The 25,331-nt window shown below is 49.1% G+C and overlaps 1 protein-coding gene across 1 annotated transcript in view; it reads right to left on the bottom strand.

Moving 5' to 3' along the window:
* Positions 1-25,331, bottom strand: part of OCA2 (OCA2 melanosomal transmembrane protein) — a 167,225-nt gene that overhangs the window by 22,003 nt on the left and 119,891 nt on the right. The window contains exon 23 of the mRNA XM_045824982.1: positions 23,338-23,431. Coding sequence (XP_045680938.1) covers positions 23,338-23,431 — 94 coding nt within the window. The remainder of the gene's footprint in view (positions 1-23,337; positions 23,432-25,331) is intronic.

Raw genomic sequence — 25,331 nt, forward strand, 5'->3', positions numbered from 1 at the left:
TGGGTGGGGGAGGGGCAGGAGGAAATGCCTGGGGAAAAGGTCCGGAGTGTGTTTACTGCTGATTGTGGGGAGGGTGCACAGGTGTATAGATTTAAAAACGCCAAATTTCACATCGAAACATTTGCAGTTGATTCGATAATGCTCTGTGAATGAGAATACTTGATTACTCAAAAATATCCCATTTCTTGGATAATGGTTCCTATACTATTGAAAGTATAAACCAGAGAATGTTGTGGAACATAGCTATTATAACAAAGTCATATCAACAATTTGGTTTCTGATGAATTGGATAAATCAATGGAAAAAAATCTGCAGTTTATTGCATGTCAACGATACCTCCATAAAGCTGCTTAAAACAAAGAGACTATGGCAGAATATAGCAAAATGTTAAAAACAACTACTGAAATCTGTATTCATGCCATCTTTTTTTAAGGCTTTATTTATTTTATTTTTAGACAGAGGGTAAGAGAAGGAGAAGGAGAGGGAGAGAAACATCGATGTGTGGTTGCCTATCACATGCCCCCTACTGGGGACCTGGACCACAGCCCAGGCAAGTGCCCTGACTGGGAATCAAACTGGCGACCCTTTGGTTCACAGTTCAGCACTCTATCCACTGAGCCACACCAGGCAGGGCTCATTCAGTCTTAAAAAAAGAGGGGGGGGAGAGGGAGGGAGAGAGAGAGAGAGAGAGAAAGAAAAAGGAAAAGAAAGAGAAAGAGAGAGAAAGAAAGAAAGAAAGAAAGAAAGAAGAAAGGAAGGAAGGAAGGAAGGAAGGAAGGAAGGAAGGAAGGAAGGAAGGAAGGAAGGAAAGGGAAAGAAAGAAAGAAAGAAAGAAAGAAAGAAAGAAAGAAAGAAAGAAAGAAAGAAAGAAAGAAAGAAAGAAAGAAAGAAAGAAAGAAAGACCTCATTAACAAACCTACAGGCGCTTCTCATCCAGAAATTTTTCAAAGACAGGTAAATTTGCACCCTTACTTTTGTCTACCATACAGGATTTGGTAAACTCAACATTAATATTTTGCTCCCCGGTTGTGGGTTTTGACCCAAGGCACATAAAACATTTGCACACAGGAAGGAAAAATTAACCTATATTCTTTGTACTTAAATTGTCATCTTGAAACTTAAAGAAAAAAAAGGTGCCCGCAGTGAGTTGGTGAAGCAAGAATGGCCCATTTTCATGTGGATGGAAATAGCATCATTTCTTAGGAGTTGATATTAAAAAGAGAATTGCCCACAGCATTTTCACACAGGATGTTCTTTTTGCTTTCCATAATTCACCCTGTGTTCTTTCCTGAGGGCCTTCGACAAAAATAGAACCATACAATGCGAGCACCACAAAGCACTTCAGTGACCATCTGGTGCAACCTCTTCTTTTTGGGGGGTAAGGAAACCAAAGCCCAGAAAAGGGCAGGTGCCTGGGGAATCAGAGGAGAGGAGGCTGGAGATTGTCCCGGAGTGCTCTGAGAAAGACAACCAAGCTGCCAGAGCCCTTGGGGTGACCGTGGCCCAGAGCTGAACACCCCAGTTATCTGTGCCAGAGTGAAGCCAGTTCCTTGCTTCCTTCCTTCCTTCCTTCCTTCCATCCTTCCTTCCCTTGTTCATTCAATTCATCAATTTTACCTGGGACCCCCGGGAAACACAAAGAGCTTGTTAGGCTCTGTTCTCACCACTACTACGACCTAGACCATCCCTGAGCTTTCATTCTAGCAAGATGTATGGATATTGGGCCTGGTGGGGTAGCTCAGTTGGTTAGAGCATCATCCCCATATGCCAAGGTTGCGGGTTCGATCCCAGATCAGGGCATATACAAAGAGTCAACCAATGAATGCATCGATAAGTGGAACAACTAGGCAATGTTTCCCTCTCTCTCTCTCTCTCTCAAAATCAATTTTAAAAATCACTGTTCAGCCCTGGCTGGCATAGCTCAGTGGATTGAGCATGGGCTGTGAACCAAAGTGTTGCAGGTTCGATTCCCAGTCAGGCCACATACCTGGGATGAAGGCCACGGCCCCCAGCAACTGCACATTGATGATTGATGTTTCTCTCTCTTTCTCCCTCCCTTCCCTCTCTAAAAATAAATTGATAAAATCTAAAAAAAAAATATATATATATTTATATTTATATATATATAATATATAAATATATTTATAATATATTTATATATATATATAAAATCACTGTTCAAAATGCTTCCACTGCAGTGATGGCCCCAACTTTGGAGAGGACTTTACTTCTGGCCGGGGTAGTAAAAACTAACAGGCAGCAAACGCACTGATGAAAAGTGTATGCAATGTGGGGACTCACTACCTGTCCACCCGCCACTTCCCTCTCTGGCTCCACTCTGTGCCCGGACCAGTCGTGGAAACCACCCCTCACACCACACACCGGACACGTCAGCACACCCCTTCACCCCCAGCCCACCCCTCCCCCAGGGCAAACCGCCAGCGTCTCGGCCTGGACAATTGCTGTCACCCTACATGTCCCCAGCTGCCCTGTGCTCATCGACAGAGCAGCTAGCATGACATGGGTGAGCCAGGACCCAGTGACACCGCGGCCCTGCTCACACCTTCCCGGTGGCTCCCCGTAAGCATCCAGGCTCCAGCAGGGTCCCTGAGGCCCTGCCTGGCCTGCCCCACCCCACCCTGCCCCCGCTGCAGGGCCTCCACCTGGGTCGTTTGCCCAGCGCTTCCTCCCAAACACCTGCTGACTTGTCCTCACTCTCTCAGAACCAAGGGCACCTCGGGGGAGTCTGGGCTGCCCCCTGCTCACAAGGAGCCCCACCCGACCCCACCAGGCGTTGGGCGACTTATTTTCCTCAACAGCACTCACACCACCTGGAAATGTGGGTGAGCGTGCACACACAGTCACACGTGTGCGCACAGGCGCACATCTGCGGAGCTCAAGGACCAGCCTGGGGACGGCGGACACCGCCCTCTGCAGGCAGAGCCTGGCTCTGCACCCCCAGCCCCCAGGTGTCGAAAGCAGACCAGTGGGGCCCTTTGAAAATCTCTGCTCAGTCAGTGGGATGACCGAGAGTGGTTTTCTTCCCTGAGAACTACTTCTTTTAAGAGAGAGAAGATTGTTGTTAAAGCCCATTTTCCCCAAGGGAGTGAAAAGGCTGAGCAATGAATCCACAGCCTGGCCAGTTAACGCGGCGTGAGCCGCCCCTCCATAACCTGCCAGCAGCCCTTCGGGGGCGGGAGGAAGGCGCCCCCTGGCACCCCCACGCAGGTGGGAACAAGGCAAGTGTGAACCCGCTTCGGGAGCTGCTTCACACCTGTCTTCACTCTACTCTGAAGTGACCGGGGAAGCAGGGGACACGCAGGGCACAGGGGACGGAAGCCACCCGCTCTCCGGATCATTTGCACCGAGGGACGTGCCACTGTCCCCACTCCACGTGGGGGTGCACGCGGGCGAGGGCGCGTCAGCAGAGGAAGAGAGTGCCCACAGGGGGGCGCTGTTTCCATCCCGCTGCGGCAAATCCGCGCTTCCCTGGAGGAAGTGGCGGGGTTCGTAGTGGCCTAGGCGGGTGAACAAGGAGGCGACTGTCATCCAGGAACTTCCGTGGGAGGGGGAGAGCTCAGAGTGGACAACCATCTGCTGTAGACGGACATCTGTGTCCTCCCAAAACCCACAGGCCGAGGTCTAAGCCGCAACGTGATGGCCTTGAGCGGTGGGGCCTTGGGCGGGCCGCTGGGTCGGGAGGGCAGGACCTCACCGGTGTGACGAGTCCCCTTAGGGAAGGGACCCCCGAGGGCCCCACCGTTTCTCTGCACAGCGTGAGCACATAGAGCCAGCAGCCTGAGGCTCGGAAGGGAAGCTGACCGCGCCGGCACACTGATCTCAGACTTCCCGCCTCCAGAACCGAGAGAAGCGCGGTATTTTTGTTCCAGCGGCCTGGGCTGACCGAGACACTGTCCAGTTGTCACTGTGTCTTTTTGGGCTTAGAGAACTGCTCTGGGACCTGAGGGCTGGGGGGTGGACAGCGCGGAGGAATGGGGGGGGGGGGGGGCCAGGGCACGGGGCATGCAGAATTCAGCTCTTGATGAGGAGAAGCTGTCCAGTCTGCAGAACTGCGCGCACACAAAGTGGGCTTCCTCGGGGGCTGAAGCCGCGTGGAAGACCCTGGGAAACCACGCGTGGGGAGCGATCTGTGCGTTTCAACACAGCGCTGCCCTTCTCTTTTCAGGTTTCGGGCCTGAATGTTTAGGACAAGGTACCAGATTGAGAGAGAAAGGCAGGACATCCTGGAGCTGGGCGAGGTGAGCTGTGTTTTCAGGGCAACCGGGTGTTGGGGAAGGCGTCTTAGAAAACTGGGTGTGGGCACCGGAGGAGCAGAGCAATCGCGGGATTGGCGGGAAACTGGGGCGGAGGCGGCCACAGGAGTGTTATTCCCAACCCAGCGAGGGACATCCAGCTCACGCCCAGTCTCCTCCAGACCTTGTCCCTCCTCTTTTCCATCTGTCATCTCTCCATCCGGCTCCCACTGTCCCCTCTGGGGACCCCCAGGTGTCCTCCATGCCTCCTCCAGGCTGCCCAGCCTCGCAGCCCCTCCCCTCAGCCCTCTTTCGGCCTCAAATGAACCTCCCCACATGGGTCCCTCTTTCTACCTTCCCACCTCCCACTGCAGATAAAGCTGAACCTCACTGTTCTGGGGCATTTCAGCGGCTTTGGGAACAATGGCTTTTCCCCACCCCGTCTTCTGTGGCTTCCCATTCCAGCAGAACTATTCTCATTCAAAAAAATTGTCCACTTTTGAAGTTTAGGAAACTCAGATCTATTGGGTGTTTTTTTTTTTTTTTCAATGTAAAAGTCAATCAAGGAGAAAAAAATGGAGCTGGCCAGGTTCCAACCAGTTGGTTGGAGCGCAGTCTCACACCCAGGGGCGTCCAACCTGCAGCCCGTGGGCCACATGCAGCGCACGGTGGCCGTGAATGCAGCCCAACACAAAATCATAAATTTACTTAAAACATGATGAGACATTTTTGTGACTACGTGTCTCAATGTATTTAATGGGTGGCCCCAGACAGCTCTTCCTCTGGTGTGGCCCAGAGACGCCAAAAGGTTGGACACCCCTGCCATATACCAAAAGGTTGCGGGTTTGATGCCCAGTCTGGGCGTGTGCGAGACGCAATCGGCTGATGTTTCTCTCTCATATTGGTGTTTCTCTCTCCCTTTCTCTAAAATCAATAGACATATCTCAGGTGAGGGATAGATAGATAGATAGATAGATAGATATGGTGTAATGCTGTTTCAGAGTCTTAGCAATACAGTGATGGAGACTCATCTTTCTCCCTCTACAGGGTCGCAGGATGACAGCGTCTGGGGTCAACAGGCCCACGTCACTTGAGTGAGAGGACAGCATTGCTTTGTCATAATGACCCAGTCCTGGAAGTCACGTGGGCCTCAGCTCCCTTGCCCGTAAGTGAAGCCGGCAGGACCTGGCCTCCAGGCGACCTCAGCGTCCCAACACGGCAGGACACCAAACGCCAGGTCCTGGGCCAGGCCGTCGTGAGCCCGCCCCACACTGACCTCCTGGGCGAGACTCTGACGGGGCTTCCGGCCCAGAATCATGCACTTTTATTTCAACCCGCTTCCTAAAAATAATCTCCCGTCGAATTGGGGCATTCTCTGAATAACTCCATAAATAAGCTGAGCATTGTCATCGCATGTTGCATGGACAATGAGGTGGGTGACTCAACCCGGAGACCCGTGTGGGCGTGGACACCCGCCGTCGTGCGCCAGGCACGTTCCTGGAAGAACGTCTTCATTTATCAAAACCCACCACGGCCTTCTGCCCGCTGGAATGCCTCGCAGCGTTTCAGCAGTGCAGAGCACTCCGCATCTTTAAGTATTCAATTATAAAAGGGCAAGTGCTGTCCAAAAGAAAAATGCTCCGGGGGAAATATTTTGTCACGTTGAGTTACTAGCGAAACAAGGAGAATCATACCCATTGTGTAGGCAAAGGGGACGGATGTGCGTGCTTCTCTCATTAATCACACACCGATCGCCACATAACCTAAGAGGATGGTGGCATTTTGCCTGGACACAAAAAATGAATAAAACTTTGTAAGATATACACTTTATTTTCAAAAGATTCATTAAAGCCAATTATATGATAAACAGAATGTTTTCCCTGGCACTGCATTTTAGTGAAATCACTATTTGTTCCAAGTTCTATAGGCTTGCTTTTCTTTATGTAAAGTATCTGAATCTTTCTTTCCCATGGGAACAAAACAATAAATGCTCCTTTGCTGAGAGGAGGAGGCTTGTGATATAAAGGATTCTTGAGGTGCACACCACCCTCAGCACAAGGCATCTGTGTCCCCAATGGCGACCTTCCTGCTGGGACTCCTGGTCACCTAGAGGTAGGACACATGAGGCCACCCCTTCTGTACCTGGTCACTGCCGTAGGAGGTGTGGTCTGGGTGCTCTTTGCAAGGATGGGTGCATGACAAGTAGCCTTGAAATGCAGAGATGTCTCTGGCTGGGGCACAGCGCAGGGAGGCTCAGGGTCCCAGGTCGGAGACTTGACATCCCTAAGCCCAGATGCCTCTCCTGACAGGACTGCTGCACGTGCAGCTGGTGCCTGGCGCTCCCAGTCGCCATGTGGGAACTGAGGCCCCAGATGGTCTCTAGCTCCTCCTCCCACTCCAGCTCCGGCTCCTGATCTTGTTCCTGCCTCTGCTCCTGCGCTGACTCCAGCTCCAGCTCCAGCTCCAGCTCCTGCTCCAGCTCCTGCCTCTGCTCCAGCTCCTGCTCCAGCTCCTGCCTCTGCTCCAGCTCCTGCTCCTGCTCCTGCTTCAGCTCCTGCTCCAGCCCCAGCTCCTGCTCCAGCCCCAGCTCCAGCTCTGGCTCCTGATCCTGCTCCTGCTCCAGCTCCTGCCCTTGCTTCAGCTCCAGCTCCTCCTCCTGCTACAGCTACAGCTCTTGCTCTAGCTCCTGACTCTGTTCCTGCTCTGACTCCTGCTCTAGCTCCTGCTCCAGCTTCTGCTCCATGCTTCTGCTCCTGATCCTGACCCTGCCTCTGCTCCTACTCTGGCTCCTGCTCTACCCCCTGATCCTGCTCCTGCTCCAGCTCCCACTCCACCTCCAGCTCAGGCTGTGCCTCGAGGACCACATCCTTTGTGTGTGACCCCAGAGTCTCGTGTCTTCTGCCTGCACCCATGACTCTGTCCCAGGCTAACATGTTAACTTACAGTTAGAGTAAGTTTCTGACAGAATTGACTGCAATATCCTTACAAGAGGAAATGAGAGTCATTCGGTCCCCTCTGCTGTACAGTATGATTGATGACATGACAGGGCAGAGGAACACACACAAAACATCCCTCCACGAGGGGCCGCCTGACCCTCCATCCCCCAGCCGTCCATTCAGCACCAACTCGAAGTGGTAGGGCCGGAAACAGAGGGAAGGGGGCAGAATGCAGAGACTCCCTGACAGATGTAGCTACCAGCTAGGCACACCCGGGAGAACGGAGGCATAATCTTCAGAGTCACAGAAGACGGGGCAGCTTCTAAGTTCCCCTAATGCCTCCTCCATCTGTAAAATGTGATGGAAGATGTGAAGAAAAGAAGGCACAGGCAATCGTCTCGGATGCAGGGATTTTGAGATTAAGTTGCTAGTGAGACATCCAGAATTATTATTTTTAATTTAGGGAGAAGCAAAAAGGGAGTTCATCTATTTTCAGGGAATATAAATCTCCCTAGAATGTTGTTTAGGAATCTACAAATTATAACCAAAGCCCCCCCCAAAAAAAAACCCTGAAAACATCAAGAAAAAGTAAGTGAAAGTTTAATGAATTAAAAATGAAAAAGAGCCCTGACTAATGTAGCTCAGTGGGTTGGGCATCCTCCCACAAAAGCCAAAGGTCACCGGTTCAATTCCCAGTCAGGGCACGTGCCTGGGTTGCAGGTTTGGTCCCTGGTCAGGGCACCTATGGAAGGCAACAGCTCAATGTTTCTCTCTCACATTGATGTTTCTCTCCCTCCCTTCCCCTGTCTCTTAATAAATACACATTAAAAATATCAAAAAGAGAACCATTTTCCTGAAATGTGAGGAACAAAGGACATTAAAATCTATATTATTAGCACATTGCTTCCCATCTGCTGCGAGTGCTTAAATTATGATACAGTCCATTAATGCTACTGAGTGACTTGTGTCCCCTCAAAATTCCTACGTTGAAGTCCTAACCCCAAGCATGACTGTATTTGGAGAGAGCCTTGAGGAGGTAGTTATGGTTCAATGAGATCCTAAGGGTGGGGCCCTACTCACCTGGGGCTGGTGCCTTGTAAGAGGGAGAGACACCAGAGCACTCGCTCTGCCCCGTGAGGACACAGCAGGAAGGAAGGTGGCTGTCTGCGAGTCAGGGAGACAGCCCTCACCCGGAAGTGAACCAGTCCCCACCTTGGTCTCGACTTCCAGCCCCGAGAACTTGGGGAGGTAAATGTCTGTTTATTTAAGCTACCCAGTCTGTGGTATTGTTGTGGCAGCCCAAGCTGACTAATATAATGAAGAATATGTCTGCCCTGGCTAGTATGGCTCAGTGGATTGAGCACCAGACTGCGAACCAACAGGTCACCAGTTCAATTCCCAGTCAGGGCACATGCCTGGTTTATGGACCTGGTCCCCAGTAGGGGGCGTGAGAAAGGCAACCACACATTGATTTTTCTCTCTCTCTCTCTTTCTTCCTCCCTTCCCCCTCTCTAAAAATAAATAAATAAAATATTTTAAAAATAAGAATATTTCCAACGGCTTTTGGTATTTAGACTATTTAGTCCTGAAATGGTTTAAATATGTAATGGAAAATTTCTAAATCATAGTAACATCACTATTCCTGACCATATATAAAAATTAATAGGTGAAACTGGGATCCTTTAATTTGATTACTCTCCCTAACATCAGGGTCTTAAAAATAACAAAATGTCCCATTTATAACATTAATGTTACTAGCATACCTAAAATTCACAGCCAAGAATGGTAAGCTCATTATTGGATCCTGCTTTTCCTTATTAAATTCTAAAGTCTCAGCATTTTGTCTAAACAAGGTATGCTTTATGCCTTAATCCCACAAAACTGCGATTCCTACTGGATACATTTTTTTTTAAGTTAAACATATTTTTTAATCAACACTTGCAAAACTGGGACAGCCACTGTGGAAGGCACTTTGGCAAGTTTTACAAAGCTAAATTCAGTCTCCTGAGACAGTTCAGCAACCAGGCTTCTAGGTATTTACCCAACGGATTCGAAAACTCTTCAGCCCACGCAAAGAGCTGAGTGCTGTGAACCTGTGTGTTTATCACACCTTTATCATCATTTACACACCACTGCCAGTAGCGGAAGCCAACAAAACCCCTTCGCTGCGTGAACCATTACACAAACCGTAGTGTATCCACACAATGAGATACTGTTCATCGATTGAAAGCGACCAAATTAGCTATCAGACCAAAAAAAGACATTCATAAAAAAAAAAGTCTTTTCTCAATGAAAAGACATTCATTTTAAATGCATACAATTAAGCAGCGGGAGAGAGCGGGGGAGACTGTCTTAAAAGGCCAACACACTATGTTTCCATTCTAAGTAGGCAAAACTGTGAAGATAATAAAAAAGACAGTCACAGACTGGGGCTGGGGGAGGAGGAAAGAAGTTAAACAGGAGCACCACAGGGATTTTTCACATTGCAGACACTATTCTGGTCAGCACTGTCCTTGTGGACATGGGGAACTAGGCATTTGTCAAAAACCACTGCAACTCACAGCACAAAGAGTGAACCTTCTTGTACGCAACTTTTTTAAAAACAATCATTTAGGAGGTCGGGGCCCCTGGGGTGGAACACAGACTGGGCAAAATAACATCCTGCATTATATACTTAAATATATGAAGCGGTGTCTTTCAAGGCCACCAGGGGGTGCTGGTCTGAAGGGCTGGAGTGGAAATGGGAAGACTAGAGAGAGAAGGAACTGTGCAAAAGCCCTGTGGCCTAGCGGAGGGAGCTGGTTCTCCCGGGAGACAGGCTAAGCATTCTGACTTTGCTATAAATGAGCCTGGGGCTGAACAGCTGAGCAATGCATGGTGGGAGGCAGGAGCTATGCTCATGGATGGAGTGGGAGGTTTCAGATCTGCAAGAGGAGGATGCGGGATTTAACCCTACGTTAAAGGACTAGAGTGGGGGACATCCTTTACAGCTTCATACAAAGCCAGGTGACTGCATTAGAAATACCTATTAATCTGTGTATGTAGATACAGGCTAGAACACATGTGTTTCCATGTTCCAGCAGGTGAGAGCACCCAGATGCAATGACACCCCAGTAAGACTGAGCACACCCACAGCCCAGATTGTGGTTTCTAACGCCATTCCCCCTTAAAAGGAGCCAGGGCTCCTTGGAGAAACAGCTGCTTCTAGGGCTGGAGCAGACACAAAGAAGATGACCTGGGGCACACTGCAACACCAGAAAGTAAGGAAGACCTCAGAGAGACCCATGAAAATCCGCAGCACTGGGCTACGTCAATGGGGCGCGGGAGCCAATGGGAAGAGCTCCCCGCGGCTCAACCTGGAATAAATTGAGTAAAAAATAAGTAAAGTAATATGGATTGTCACTCACAGCATAAAACAAACTCCCATGGGTCCATACTGATATAAATAAATGCCTAAGTACATAACAGGGGAATAATAAACAAATCTCCGCAGAAGAACTCCTCTGTGGACACCCCACTCCCACACTTCCTCACAGTCCGAAGGTAGGGCTGGGAGCAACGGTGTAGTGCAGAAACTTGACAAATACTACTGGGGCCCAGGGGTCAAGTTCACCTGGACAGTGACATATCTTGTTGATAGTGTGTGCCTTTGACAGCATGTGATACAATGACTCTTTATTTTTTAAAAGATTTTATTTATTTATTTTTAGAGAGGGAAGGGAGGGAGAAAGAGAGAGAGAGAGAAACATCAATGTGCGGTTACTGGGGGTCATGGCCTGCAACCCAGGCATGTACCCTGACTGGGAATCGAACCTGTGATGCTTTGGTTCACAGCCCGAGCTCAATCCACTGAGCTACACCAGCCAGGGCTAGCATGTGATACAATGACTCTTTAAAGCTCTGACCTTCCTCCCCCACATCCAAAGTTCCCATCTAATCGTGAGAACAGCACCAGACAAATCCCAGCTGAGTGCTGTCCTCCAAAACATCTGCCCAATATGCAAATATCAACTGCCAAGGGCATCAGAAATGAGAAACGGCCCTGGCTGGCGTAGCTCAGTGGATTGAGCTCGGGCTGTGAACCAAAGCATCGCAGGTTCGATTCCCAGTCAGGGCACATGCTTGGGTTGCAGGCCACAGCCCCCAGCAACCGCACATTGATGTTTCTCTCTCTCCCCACACCCTTCCCTCTCTAAAAAATAAAAAGTAAAAATAAAATCCTTTAAAAAAAGAAAGAAAGAAAGAAATGAGAAACATCTCAGAAACTGTCACAGCTAGGAAGAGAGATCTGGGGACTGTCTGCAATGTGTTACCCGGGAGGGATCCTGCAACAGAGTGAGGAATTGGGTAGGTGGAGGGGGATAAGAAAATCTAAATACAGTACGGACTGTAGTTAATCCACACTTTATTTTTATTTCAAAACAACCTCGAGCAAGGTGCACGAACTGAAAAATAAATAAATAGCTTAGCTCTACAAACTGTACACAGAAGAATAATTTTTCAGTCTTCAGGTTATTCTTCTCTGCCACCAACTTTAAGGAGCAACGTGCCTTTGGGATTAACTCGCTGCTAAAATAGTTCCAGAGGCTCAACACAAGTAATAAAGGGTTTGTGTGAGTTTTCTCCTGGGCTCCTGGGCCAGGCGGTACAGAGAGAAATGCGGGCTGCACTGGAGGGAGAAGCAGGCTTCCTCTCTCTGCCAGGCAAGGTCTCAAACGATCTTTGATATTCCATAAATTATTGGTTGGGAAATGCAAAATTCCTTTCAAGTGCCTGCCTTCCAAAGCCCACTGCAATGTGGGGAAAGCACGGGTTTGAACGTATTTGTTTAGGATTTATGTGCATGTTTGAGATGGAGATGTATTTCATCCGAGGTGAGCGAGATTAACTAGCTCATTTTCCGGGACTGCTGCTTCCTTCCCTGAAACATCAATTCAGAGTCACACAGACAAGAGAGAAATTTAACGACGATGTGCAGTCGGAGCCTCTCTCTCTCTTATGTAAACACACAGAGGCACACGGGGGCATGTGTGCATGCATGATCACATGTGTGTGCAAACACACAGGTGCATACACGTGGGGCATGTTGTGTGCAATCACACGCAGGTGTACGTGTGTGCACACCAGATCATCCTATAGTTTGCACATGTGTCTGAGCACTCTCGTGCATGTGCAAACACACATGTGGGCCACTTGTGTGTGTTGGTAGTCACACACGTGTGTGTGCACACACATGTGCAGAGATGTGTGCGAGGCTCCCATGTATGCAGCTGCCCACATGTGTGCGCACATGGCACTCATACAAGCACACGGGTGCACACATGTAAGCTCACGTGCATGCATGCACAAGTACATATGCACGCTCATGCACCCACGTGCACGCACACACACATGCACAGAACCCCAGACACATGCATGCCCAGCACATGCTCCCTTACCACACACCCACACCCCATCTGCAGTTCGATCTCTCCTTGTCTGTATTTTAGTAAAACATGTTTGCTTGTTTTGGAGCACTAGGGATCTGGCAACGCAACTCTGTTACACGGTGTTCCAAAAAAGCTTTAGTCACAAAACCAGCTGAGCACCCCATGGGCAGTCGATCCCTGGAGAGAGTATAAATACAAAGATGGTGTGTGTAGCATACTCCTGCATTACTAAACTACAGTGTAACTTGTCCTAAATCAGAAAACTGTATCAATTTAGGTCTGTTTCTGGGCTCTCCATTCCCTTCCATTGCTAAGTTTTTCTGTCTTCACACAAATACCACCCTGTTCTAATTATTAGAGCTTTGTGATGGTTCTTAGACTCTGCTAGCATTTTCCCTCAAGCATTGTTTTCCTTATGCACTAACAGAAAAAGGAGGGAGGAAGAAAGAAAGGAAGGAAGGAAAGAAGTAGGTTGTGGACTTATTTGATAAATCATATACTGATAATAGTGATTATTTTCTTTGCTATCGTAAAGACAGATTTACTTCACCCCAAAATAATAAATGTATCATAGATAAAAATGTACTTAAGGCCACGCTACCTAATGTTAAAACAACCAGTCAACCCAGGGAAATCTAACAACATTATCCAAGATGAGGAAACACTTTTAAGTGAATTTTTTTCATTTTTTAATTAGTTATCTTTGTATCTGCTAGATAACATCTCTACCATGAGCCCAGTTAATTTTTAATTAACTAATAAGTGGTATTGAAAACTAGCCCTGGCTGGCGTAGCTCAGTGGATTGAGCGCGGGCTGGGAACCAAAGTGTCCCAGGTTCGATTCCCAGCCAGGGTACATTCCTGGGTTGCAGGCCATAACCCCCAGCAACCGCACATTGATGTTTCTCTCTCTCTCTCTCTCTCTCTCCCTCCCTTCCCTCCCTAAAAATAAATAAATAAAATCTTAAAAAAAAAGAAAACTGAAAAACACCTTTATTCGATTACAAAATTAGCAATTTGTCCACACACAAAAATTATTTCTAAATTCTGTATTAATTCAGAGTACTGCCAGTTATGTTTGAAATTTTTAATTCATTAGTTCCATAGCTACAACAATGAAAATAATGTAACGCTGACTTATATCCTAATCAAGATGCTCACTTAAAAAGCAACCTGGCCCTGGCCATGTAGCTCCATTGGTTACAGCATCATCCTGATATGCCAAGGTTCAGGGTTCGATCCCCCATCAGGGCACATACAAGAATCAACCAATGAATGCATCAGTAAGTGGGACAACAAATTGATCTCTCTCTCTCTCTCTCTCTCTCTCTCTCTCTGTCTCAAATCAATAAATTTAAAAAATTTAAAGCATTTGGAAAGAACAAATCAATATACACTGACACATTAGGGAGCCAAAAGTGCCTATGAACTTGAATTAGAAAGAATAATGAAGCTCCTCAATAGCTTTGGACTATAAATAAGAGTCTAGGTGACTTCTTCAACTCCACAAGCTCAAAGCATAATGTGTATCAAAGTACATCTTGAAACCATTTTACATGTGGTTTTATTTTTTTATCTTGAAGGTGTGTGAAGTATTGTGATGTACAAAGGAAGAGCAAATGATCACAGCCTTGAATTTAGGGCAGCAAATGAAGACACGCTGATGTGAAGGAAGGAAATAATTAAAGGAGAATGACATGCACTTATGTGAAATTGAATTGCCGAAACCCAAGTTTTTCTTATTAAATATAAGTTCAATATAAAAAATCAGGTCAAAAGATAAGCAGCCTTTCTAGTGGGCAATTCTCCGTCTAAAAATTGGAACAATGGACTATTGACAATTGAGCCAACCCTCTCCTTCTGAGTTCAAATCATTTCCACTTGAAATGCTGTAATGTTCCAAGCAAAGATGTTAGATTTAATGATCCACATAATTCCTCCTTTATAATTGCCTGTACAACCAAATCTCATTAAAAACACCACTTAGAGCCCTGGCCAGGTGGCTCAGTTGGTTAGAACATCATCCTGTGCACAGAAAAGATTGCGGGTTTGATCCCTGGTCAGGGTACATACCAAGATTGCAGGTTCGAGTCCCAATCAGGACTTATATGGGAGGCAACTAATGCACGCTTCTCTCTCTTTCTCCCTTCCTCTCTCTCTAAAAATCAATGAGCACATCCTCAGGTGAGGATTAAAAAAAACACATAACCACAATGAGATACCACTTCATAACCTTTAGGATGCTGCTATCAAAAACACAGAAAATAACAAGTGTTAGTGAGCATGTGCAGATACTGAAGGATGTAAAACAGTATGGCCACCATGAAGAACAGTATGGCAATTCCTCAAAAATTAAACATATAGAATTATCACATAATACAGCTGTTCTACTTTGGGGTATACACCAAAAAAAAAAAAAGGGAAAGCAGGGATCTGATCAGTTATTTGCACAGCCACATTCACAGAAGCATAATTCACAACAGCCAAAAGGTAGAAAGAACCCAAGAGTTCAGTGATGGATGAATGGATAAGACGAATGTGGTGTATCCATGCACGGGAGTATTTTTTTTTAAGATTTTATTTATTTGTAGAGAGAGGGGAAGTGAGGGAGAAAGACAAGGAGAGAAACATCCATGTGTGGTTGTTTCTCAAGCACCCCCTACTGGAGACCTGGCCCACAACCCAGGCACGTGACCTGACTGGGAATCGATGGGAATCGAACCAGGGACCCTTTGGTTCAGGGGCCAGCACTCAATCCATTGAGCCACACCAACCAGGGCCATACACTGGGTTAGTATCACTCTGTCTGAAAAAGGATGATAACCAAAAGGTTCTAGGTTTGATCCCCGGTCAGACCAGAAACCTAGGTTGCAGGTTTGATCCCCAGTTCCCAGCTGGGGCATGTACAGGAGGCAACCAATTGATGTTTCTGACACACGCTACAACGTGGATGAACTACGAGGACATGACGCTGCGTGAAATAAGGCAGACACAAAGAAAAACGCCTGTACAATTCCATTTACATGAGACGCCTAGAGAAGTTAAATCTACAGAGACAGAGAGCAGGGTGGTGGTTGCCAGACTCACAGGATAGGGGAGAGAGTGGAGTTATTATTTAATGGGGGCAGAGGTTCCAGTTGAGGATGAAAAGGTTTCTAAAGATGACGGCGGTGATGGTTGCACAACAATGAGAATGTACTTAATGCCACGGAACAGCACACTTAAAAATGGTTAAGGCCCTGGCCGGCTGGCTCAGCTGGTTGGAGCATCCTCCCATGCACTGAAAGGTTGCAGGTTCGATCCCCGGTCAGGCCACACACCTAGGTTGCAGGTTTGATCCCCGGTTCCCAGTTGGGGCATGTACAGGAGGGCAACCAACTGATGTTTCTTTCTCACACCAGTGTTTCTCTCTCTCTCTCTGTCTCTCTCTAAAATCAATGGGCTTATGCTTGAGTGAGGATTTTTTTTTAAACAAAAGGATAAGATGATAAATTCGATGTTATGTATATTTTACCACAATAAAAAAGAAAACAACGTCCATTAGAGGTAATCGTCTCTGCATCTCTGAAAATATTATTACTAATTCAAATATTTGAGACTCGATGTGTCTCAAGTCATGTGTGTCAGGGTCCCCAAGGCCACTGCAGGTTCGATGACAGACTAGGAAGGGTCCCAGGACCCCGCATACGGTCACACTCAGAGCCGCGATTCCTTCACCAAGGGGACACGGGGCACACTCAGCCGAGGGAAAGGGCGCTGGGCGGGGTCTGGGGGGCACCAGACGCCAGCCTGTCCCAGTGGGGCCTCGGGGGACACACCAGCTGGGACAGCACGTGCAGGTGCCAGCTGCCCGGAAAGCTCCACAGGGCCTGGCGCCCAGGGCATCCACGGGGCTGGTCACCGGGGCCCCTCTGCCTGGATGGGCCCTGGCTGCAGACACCAAAGCAGGGCAGGTCTTAGCTGAGACCACGTCCTTGGTGCCAACAGTTCAGCACAGCGAGGCTTCCTGTCATTTAGGAGGTGGGGGGCACCCTCCTGAAATCCAGGTCCCCAGAGGCCGGCCAAGGCACGCAGGACTTTCTGTTTTAAAATACTTTTTAAAAAATCCTCACTCAAGGATATACTTATATTTACTGATTTTAGAGAGAGAGGAAGGAAGAGAGAGAAACATCGATCCGTTGCCTCCTGTACACATCCCGACCAGAGATCGAACCCACAACCCAGGTATGTGCCCTGACTGGGGATCGAACCTGCAACCTTCTGGTGTATAGAACAGCGCTCCCACCAAGTGAGCCACCCAGCCAGCTCTGCATTCTTGAGTGGCCCTGTTGGAGTGCAATTAGGAATTTAAGTTTTCGTTAACACCTGCTCCTGGGACTTGAGTAACCTGCAATCATCACACTGTCGTGAGGTGACACAGTCACACATTGGACAAAACTGAAAACCGACTCCAGGTGGTTCCCCGAGAAGTGACCGCTGGGGACTGGGTGGGTGCCCTGAGGAAGGCGGGCGTCCCTGCTGTCTGGCCGGCTGGGAGGCAGCCCCACGCGGGGCTGTGGGCCCCTCCCTCCTCCCGCACCTGCCTCGGCCCAGCACACAGGCACTGCTCGTCACCGTGGTTTCCGTACTGAAGGGCTCATTCCACTCGGTGAGGGAGAGACCACAGGGAGCTGCCCTGCCCAAGCCACCGAGGAGCCACCAGCCACCAGGGCCTCCTGGGGGAAGAGCCTGGGCTCTCAGAGGCTGAGCAGCAGGGAGGGGAGGGGAGGGGCCAGGGCTGGGAGTGCACAGACAGACAGACGGGTGCCTGCAGGCCACAGCCATCCCCACGGGGAGTTCGGGCTGAGTGACAGCACTATGACACAGCCCAGAGGACCCATGGGAGACCGGGCGGAGGAGGGAGGCCACCCGGTCACCCAGGAGCTCCAGAGGGATGCCCGGCCTCCTCAGGGGTCTTCTTGGAGCAGGCCCTGCTGCCTGAGGGACTTCCTGCCACCCTTGACCTCAGCGTGCTGTCCTGGGACGGCTCCCTGCCCCTCCCCCAACCACGACACCTCAGCCAGGCAGCAGGAGGTGACAGGCCGTTTCCACTCGAACCTCACAATGCACCTCGGTGGCGGCGGTGGTCTGTGTGACAGACACACCCTCTGTTCAGTGACACTGAGAGAAATAACATGGTTTTCTGCTTCTCGATTCTGCGCTGCCAACCAGACGTGACGGCCAAGGGGACAGAAGGGAAAGCCAGTCTGGACTGGGCGTCAATACACGGAACCTGCAGAAGCGTCTCCAGGAGGAGGCTTCCTCTGGGACAGCTCCCCAGCTGTGGGATTGTGAGAATCTGGGCCAGTGTCGCCCAGAACTGGCTCCCTCCCTTTACACAGCTGTCCCCAACAGGGAGGTGGCTGCGGACGAGGAAGAAAAAACGATACGTAGATGTTATATGTTTTGAAAGTAGAAATAATTCAATTAGTAAACAGGTGAAGAAATTAGAAGGAAAAGGGAAAGTAAGATAAACTTGTCAACTGTTAGAGAAGCAAGAGGAGAAGGCCAAGGGTACCCTTAAAGAGAGGCAAACCAGCCTGGGTGGTGGCTCAGTTGGCTGGAACATTGTCCTGTACACTGAAAAGTTGCAGGTTCAAGTCCCGGTGAGGTCACTTGGGAGGCAACTGATTGATGTCTCTCTTACTCCCTTCCTCTCCCTCTAAAAATGAATAAATACATCCTCTGGTGAGGATTTTTTTAAAGATTTTATTTATTTATTTTTTATTTTTAGAGAGGGAAGGGAGGGAGAAAGAGAGAGAAATATCAATGTGCGGTTGCTGGGGGCCATGGCCTGCAGCCTAGGGATGTGCCCTGACTGGGAATCGAACCTGCGATGCCTGGTTTGCAGTCAGTGCTCAATCCACTGAGTTATGCCATCCAGGGCTGGTGAGGATTTAAAGAAAAGGGAGAGAACCAGATATTCAGGATTAAATAAGAAAACAGAGGACAAAAGTCATTTGATAAGTATGAGAAGCAAAGGTAGTCACCAGAACAAAAAATAGAACATTTCTAATTACCAAGAGAAATTTTATGAAATAAAAAAGCAAAAACATAATACAGAGAAATTGGCAAGTAAAAACAATGTGTGTAGCAATATGATTAAATCATGACATACATATGTCATATTGATAAATGTAAATGGGCTAAACTCACATATTAAAAGAAAAAAAACATTTTAATTTTGATTCACAAAACACGCCCTGATGGTAAAAGACGCACCTAAAAGGGGCAGACAGTCATTTCCCTGAAAAAGAGCTACAGATGGCAGCGAGGGTGAGAGAAGACACGCAACATCACCAGCCATTTGGAAAATTCAGATTAAAACCACGGTGAGATACCACTACACAGCACTGGGGAAATTCAGATTAAAACCACGGTGAGATACCACTACGCCGCTCCAAAATGGCTGGAAATGCAACTCAGAACCACCCTGCAGGATGGAAAAGGGTGGAGAAATCGGATCTCCCACACACTGCTTGTGGGAATGTAAAATGGTACTGCCACCCTGGAAAATAATGTGATTTGACAATTCTGTAAAAACTAACTATCCAGCCCTGGCCAGGTGGTTCAGTGGGTTGGGGCATCATCCCGTGCACCAAAAAGTTGCAGGTTCAATTCCCAGTCAGGGCACATGCCTGGGTTATGGGTCTGATTTCTGGTTGGGGCATGGACGGGAGGCAACCAATCCATGTTTCTCTCTCTTTCTTTCTCTCTCTCAAATCAATGAGCATATCCTTGGGTAAGGATTAAAAAAATGTAAAAACTAACTTCACGCTACCTTATGACTCAGTAATTTCACCCCTAGGAGAATTGAAAGCTATGTTCAACACTTGTCCGGGAATATCATAGCAACTACTCACAATACCACAACGGCCCCAAACAGCGAATAACCCCAATGTCCGTCAGAGGGCGAGGCACTGAACGGAGGCCGTGTGTCCACAAGTCACGTGGTGCAGACTGTGGAACGCACCCGAAATAACTTGATGGATATAAGTAGGCAGCCCTGGTGAGTGCAGACAGCCGACCCCAAAAAATCACGCCTATCGTATGATTCTGCCGACACGATACTTTCATAATGACGGAGTTTCAGATGGATGAGGATTGGTGGTTGAGGGGTTCAGGATGGAAGGGAGGGGGTGTGAACGGGCATGGACGTGGCATGAATGGGCAGCAAGAGGGACCCCAGTGGGCCTGGGTCCCCAGTGCCATATCCTGGTGGTGATGTGGTGCCACAGGTTTTTCTAGAACTTACTATTGGGAGTATCTGGGTAAAGGATACGGGAGATCCATCTGTATCATTTTGTACGTGAATCTACAATTATCTTGAAGGAAGTTGAATTTAAAACCTGTAAGTGAGCCCTGGCTGGTGTAGCTCAGTGGATTGAGCACGGGCTGTGAACCAAAGTGTCTAAGGTTCGATTCCCAGTCAGGCCACATACCTGGATTGCAGGCCACGGCCCCCAGCAACCGCACACTGATGTTTCTCTCTCTCTCTCTTTCTCCCTCCCTTCCCTCTCTAAAAAATAAATAAAAAATAAATAAATATAAAATCCTTTAAAAAATATTTTTAAAAAAGTTGTAACTGAAAACCAGAAAACTATCTAGAAAAGAACCAAAGTGAAGTTAACCTGCTTGGGAAATAGAAAGGACATTCCTGAAGATTCCTAATTTTGACTATGGAACATCTGAAAGCCCTTTGCCAAATTTAAACTAGTTTAAAAATAAACTAAAAACACAGTCACAGCATATACATCTGAACTGATTCTTTTAAATGTAAAGAGAGTTCCCCAAAATAGGAAAAGTTCACATCTCTCAATAGAATGACATAGGGAAAGGATATGAATAGCAAGTGTACGAAGTAAGAAATTTGAATCTCCGGTACTTACAGAGGAGAGTTTAATCTCCGTGGCATTAGCGGAGCAAACCACACACCTATTGTTAGCCTCACAGAGTGAGCGGTGGTGGGGACAATGTCAGCAGATGTCCTTGAGGTTCAGGGACTTGGGGGGACAGTGTGTCTGGATGCTTGATCCGTATCAAGGTTCTTTTTTTTTAAGATTTTATTTATTTATTTTTAGAGAAAGAGGAAGGGAGGGAGAAAGAGAGAGGGAGGAAAACATCAATGTGTGGTTGCCTCTTGTGCGCCCCCTACTGGGGACCTGGCCTGCCACCCAGGCATGTGCTCTGACTGGGAATTGAACCTGCGACCCTTTGGTTCATAGGGCGGCACTCAATCCACTGAGCCACACCAGCCAGGGCCATGTTGGGGCTCTTACAACATCATTCCCACTGCCAGCAATTCTATGTCAGGAAATGTACCTTCAGTTGTAAAGTGAAACAACCACTTGGCAAGTACATGACTGTCTAACCACTTCTCTGTATATCTGAAACTGATACAAAATAATACTGAATTTCAATTGTAACTGAAAAACTGAAAGAATTTTAAAAAGTGAAAAGACTTTCATCTGTACAGATATTCAACCCAACATTGGTTATGATAACAATGAATACGAAGCAACCTAAATAAATGCTCAACAAAGCTAAAATAGTAATATTTCCACATGTCAGAGTTATAAATGTACTCTATTTTGGAGGCACGTGTAAGACACAACCCATCAATGTTTCTCTCTCCCTCTCTCCCCCCTTCCCCTCTCTCTAAAAATAAATAAGCGAGCCCTGGCTGGTGTGGCTCAGTGGATTGAGCACCAGTCTGTGAACCAAGGGGTTGCCGGTTCAATTCCCAGTCAGGGCACATGCCTGGGTTGCAGGCCAGGTCCCCAGTAAAGGGTGCATGAGAGACAACCACACATGGATGTTTGTCTCCCTCTCTTTCTCCATCCTTCCCCTCTCTAAAACTAAATAAATAAAATATTTTTAAAAATAAAACTAAATAAACGAAATCTTAAAACAAGAACAACTATGTGATTCCTTAGGCCTGATGAAGAAGCCCCCTGGTAGTCCAGCCCCAAGCTTTCTGAGGCCACCAAGTCACTGAGAGCCACCCTGTCTCTGACACCACCTCTGGTCACACTGCCTGGAATGTGGCACAAAAACACCAAGTCTGCCAGAGAAGTTAACAGCGCATGTGCACCACCCGCTGGGCGCACATTCACAGCCCATGCGCACCAAACACTGGCCTTGCACCCTGCACCTGGCGCACGTCCCGCATGGTGAGGACACTGGCCTTTCCCCCCAAGCAGACGTCCTGGCACTTATTCACAGAGACCAGCTACTGCTGCTCAGTGGCCACGAGGGTCTCATGTCTGGAGTCCAGCCCGTGGCTGCCGGCAGTTGGGGGGAGGGGGGCCACTATGTTGTAGAGGACACCAGGGTCACTGGGGTGTCCCAGCTGTGACAGACTCCCAGCTGTGCAGAAAGTGGGCCCCTGGACATGGGGGAGTCTGTAAATTACTGGGCCAAAGGCCGTCTCTGCAGGTCTCCAAACCCCCATTCTCTGCGGTGCTCTGGGACTGGACCCTCCCCGAGTCCGGGGCAGAGACCAGGTGACTGCAGGGTGCGGGCCCATCCTGGTTTCTCGACATTCGCCGCAGGAAGGCTGTGCTTAGGAGAGACTTCTCCTAATGTGACACCATCGTTGCTTTTGTACTCGGCAGAGGCCCAGAGTGTAAACAGGAAGTTGGCTGAGTGTTAAGCTCTGGACCCTGTCCCTTAACATCAGCCCAACAATGAGCCCCAAGTCCCACTGAGAGAGGCACAGTCATTGTCCCCACACCCAAGTCCCCCGGGAGTGTCATTCAAGCCAACATCCCAGCAAAACTACCTCTCGTTGCTCAGGATCAGACAGGGAGGCACAGTAAGTCTGCAGAAGGCAGGGTTCGAGTATAGGCAGGGACTGAACCCGGTCCTCACAGGGCGTGGCAGCCAGGGTTCTGTCCCCAAACCCAGGCCTGGCAAGCAGAGCCCTGCAGAGCCCCTCAGGGGCAGCAGGATGTCCCCCTCAGGCAGCACTGGCGTCACAAATCTTTAGCAGACCCTGGTCCCTGCGAGCCCCCACCGGGGCCACAGCTCCGAGCTGCCCTCCTGACAGGTGCCCGGGCAGACCGTGGGCTCTTACCAGTGGGGGACTTTGCACTGGACAGTCCAGGATGAGGGTGTCAGACTCACATGAGGCACCCTTGTCATCAAAGCACAAGTCCTCACTGGGATTTTCAAGAAAAACAGCAATATGAGATGGCCCAGCACGCCCGGCGCTTTGGACTCACCCTGAGTCCATCAGAATGCCTGAGTCAGCCTCTGTGTTGGGAAGCAAATCCCAGCCATACATTTTTAATGTGTTTTTCTCTGCGCTAACTGCAGCTACACCAAAGACTCTGTAATCGCTGCAAACACTCCCATCCTAGCACTTAGAAGATGCATTGCTCTTTTTTTTGAATTTAGTAAGCTTAGAGACTTTTTAAATAGAAACAGAAATTTAAAATAAGCTTTGAGCCCAGCCTGTTGGCTCAGTTAGTTGGAGAGTCATCCTGTGCACCAAAACGCTGCGCGTTCAGTCGTGGTCAGGGCACATGCCCGGGTTGCGGGTTCGGTCCCCAGTTGGGGCGCGTACAAGAGGCAAACGATCAGTGTTTCTCACATCAGTACTTCTCTCTCAGGGCACCCCACCTCTAAAATCAATATGCATATCCACAGGTGAGAAAAAAAAAGGCTTGAGAATACCTGAAAAACTCCATGAACGAGAAGCCGTAGCCGTGCTGCTCCGCGATTCCTGCACAAACAACGTTGGCCGATGCCCCCATCAGAGTCCCGTTACCTGAAACCGAAATTCAAAAGTAAAGTCAGCCCTGGCTGGTGCGGCTCTGTGGATTGAGCACCGGCCTGTGAACCAGAGTCACCAGTTCGAATCCCAGTCAGGGCACATGCCTGCATTGTGGGCCAGGTCCCCAGTAGGGGGCATGCAAAAGGCAAACCACACATTGACGCTTCTCTCCCTCTCTTTCTCCCTCCCTTCCCCTCTCATAAATAAATAAATAAAGTCTTTTTAAGAAAATAAAAAAATAAAATAAAATCAAGCCCTGGCTTACTGTGGTGGAAAGCTCTCGTTCCCTTTTGTTCTAGAATATTCGGATCACCACGCAAGCTTTTGACTTGATGACTATTTCACAGGCATGATCAAAGTGTTTGCTTTGCAAATACTAAGAAACACTAGTGACCCCCAAAACCTATTCACTGTTTATACACACCGCGGTTCATTCATGCATAGGACTATGGCTATTGTCAAGGTGGTGGAAAAGATCATAGGAGAATGAGCCAGTGGCGGTGGGGTGCGGTGACCTTGACCTTCTAGAAGGAAACGGAATAGAGCTGTGTATGGACGTGGCCAAGAGGGGACATGTATTGGGAACCGGGGACGGGGTCTCAGCTGAGCAGCACGTGCCTCCGACCCCACGGGGGGAAACCCTCTCTGTGGATGGAGGGCGGGGGCCGACAGCCGGGTGAATCACATGACCCCCGGGGGGGCCCATTTTGACAGCACACGTGATCTGCAGCGGGAGACACACGTGCACACACGGGCGTACGCATGGTGTGGGAGGGGAGAGTCGGCAGGGGGGACCGAGGCCGGCCCTAGTCACAGCGGCGGGGGCAGGGAAGGGTGGGTTTGCTTGGTCAAGGTTAGCAGCATCTTCTATCACCCCGTCCCAGAGGCCAAGGTCCAGGGATGGACAGACCACCCAGACTTGACCAGCTTACACAGCTCTGACGTGTGTGTGTGACCGCCGAGTGTGTGAGGACCGGCGACCGTGAGACGCGCGTCTGCAGTTGCACGTAGCCCAGAGAGAGGGGCCTAGCAGAGACTGGACCCCAGTAACGCACAGCAGGCGGGGAGAGCCCTGGACAAGGTCACCGCACCCTCTGTCTCCCAGAGCAAGGACGGCGTGTGGAATCCGCAACCTCAGAGCAGCGCCACCTGCCGGGCTTGTCCATGACGGCGACGCCATGGAAGAAGCCAGGTGCTAGGCAGGGCTGTGAGGACAGGACGCTGGTGACGTCCCTCATTCGCAGCGTCACCAGGCACTAAGCGCAGGCCCTGGGATGGGGGAGGCCCCTGAGTTACCGGGGTTACCTGCATGGGCCCAACCAAATCACACGAACGCGTAGAAGCAGAGAGCTTTCTCTACCTAGAAGCACAAGAGAACCTCAGAGGGAGGGGGCAGACCCCAGGGTGGGGTGGAGCTAGGTGGGAGGCACCCCAGGGAATGGGAGACATCCAGGGAAGGGTCGGACAGTCGAAGGGAGTCCCGAGCAAGTGGCGATGCACGGAGTTTGTGGCCACAGTGGCCCCAAGCAGCCTCCTCCTTTGCTGTCACATAAATGCACCCCCCTGTCACCCGCCCTGGGCACTGAGACCTCACTGTCTGGCCCATCTATAGATGGGAGAACCTTGGGGACAGAACCTTGGGAACCTTGGGCCCAGCCTTCCTGTCACAGATGGTTTTGCAGCCACAGCTAAGGCAGGAAGCGTGGGGGGCAACAGCTACGTCAGGAGGCCCCCGAGCAGGTCTCTCGGGCCATCAGTCATCCAGACAAGCCAGCAGATGAGCCCCTACACACACTGGGAACAGAGCACGTCCCCTGGTGCAGAAGGAAGAACAATGAGCGGCTTCAGGTCCAGGAAACATGGAGCCGTCTCCAATCTGCTGAGCCGTGAGCAA

This window comes from Phyllostomus hastatus, unplaced genomic scaffold (genome assembly GCF_019186645.2).
Source record: "Phyllostomus hastatus isolate PE091 unplaced genomic scaffold, TTU_PhHast_1.1 phas_scaffold_555, whole genome shotgun sequence".
Taxonomy (NCBI): domain Eukaryota; kingdom Metazoa; phylum Chordata; class Mammalia; order Chiroptera; family Phyllostomidae; genus Phyllostomus; species Phyllostomus hastatus.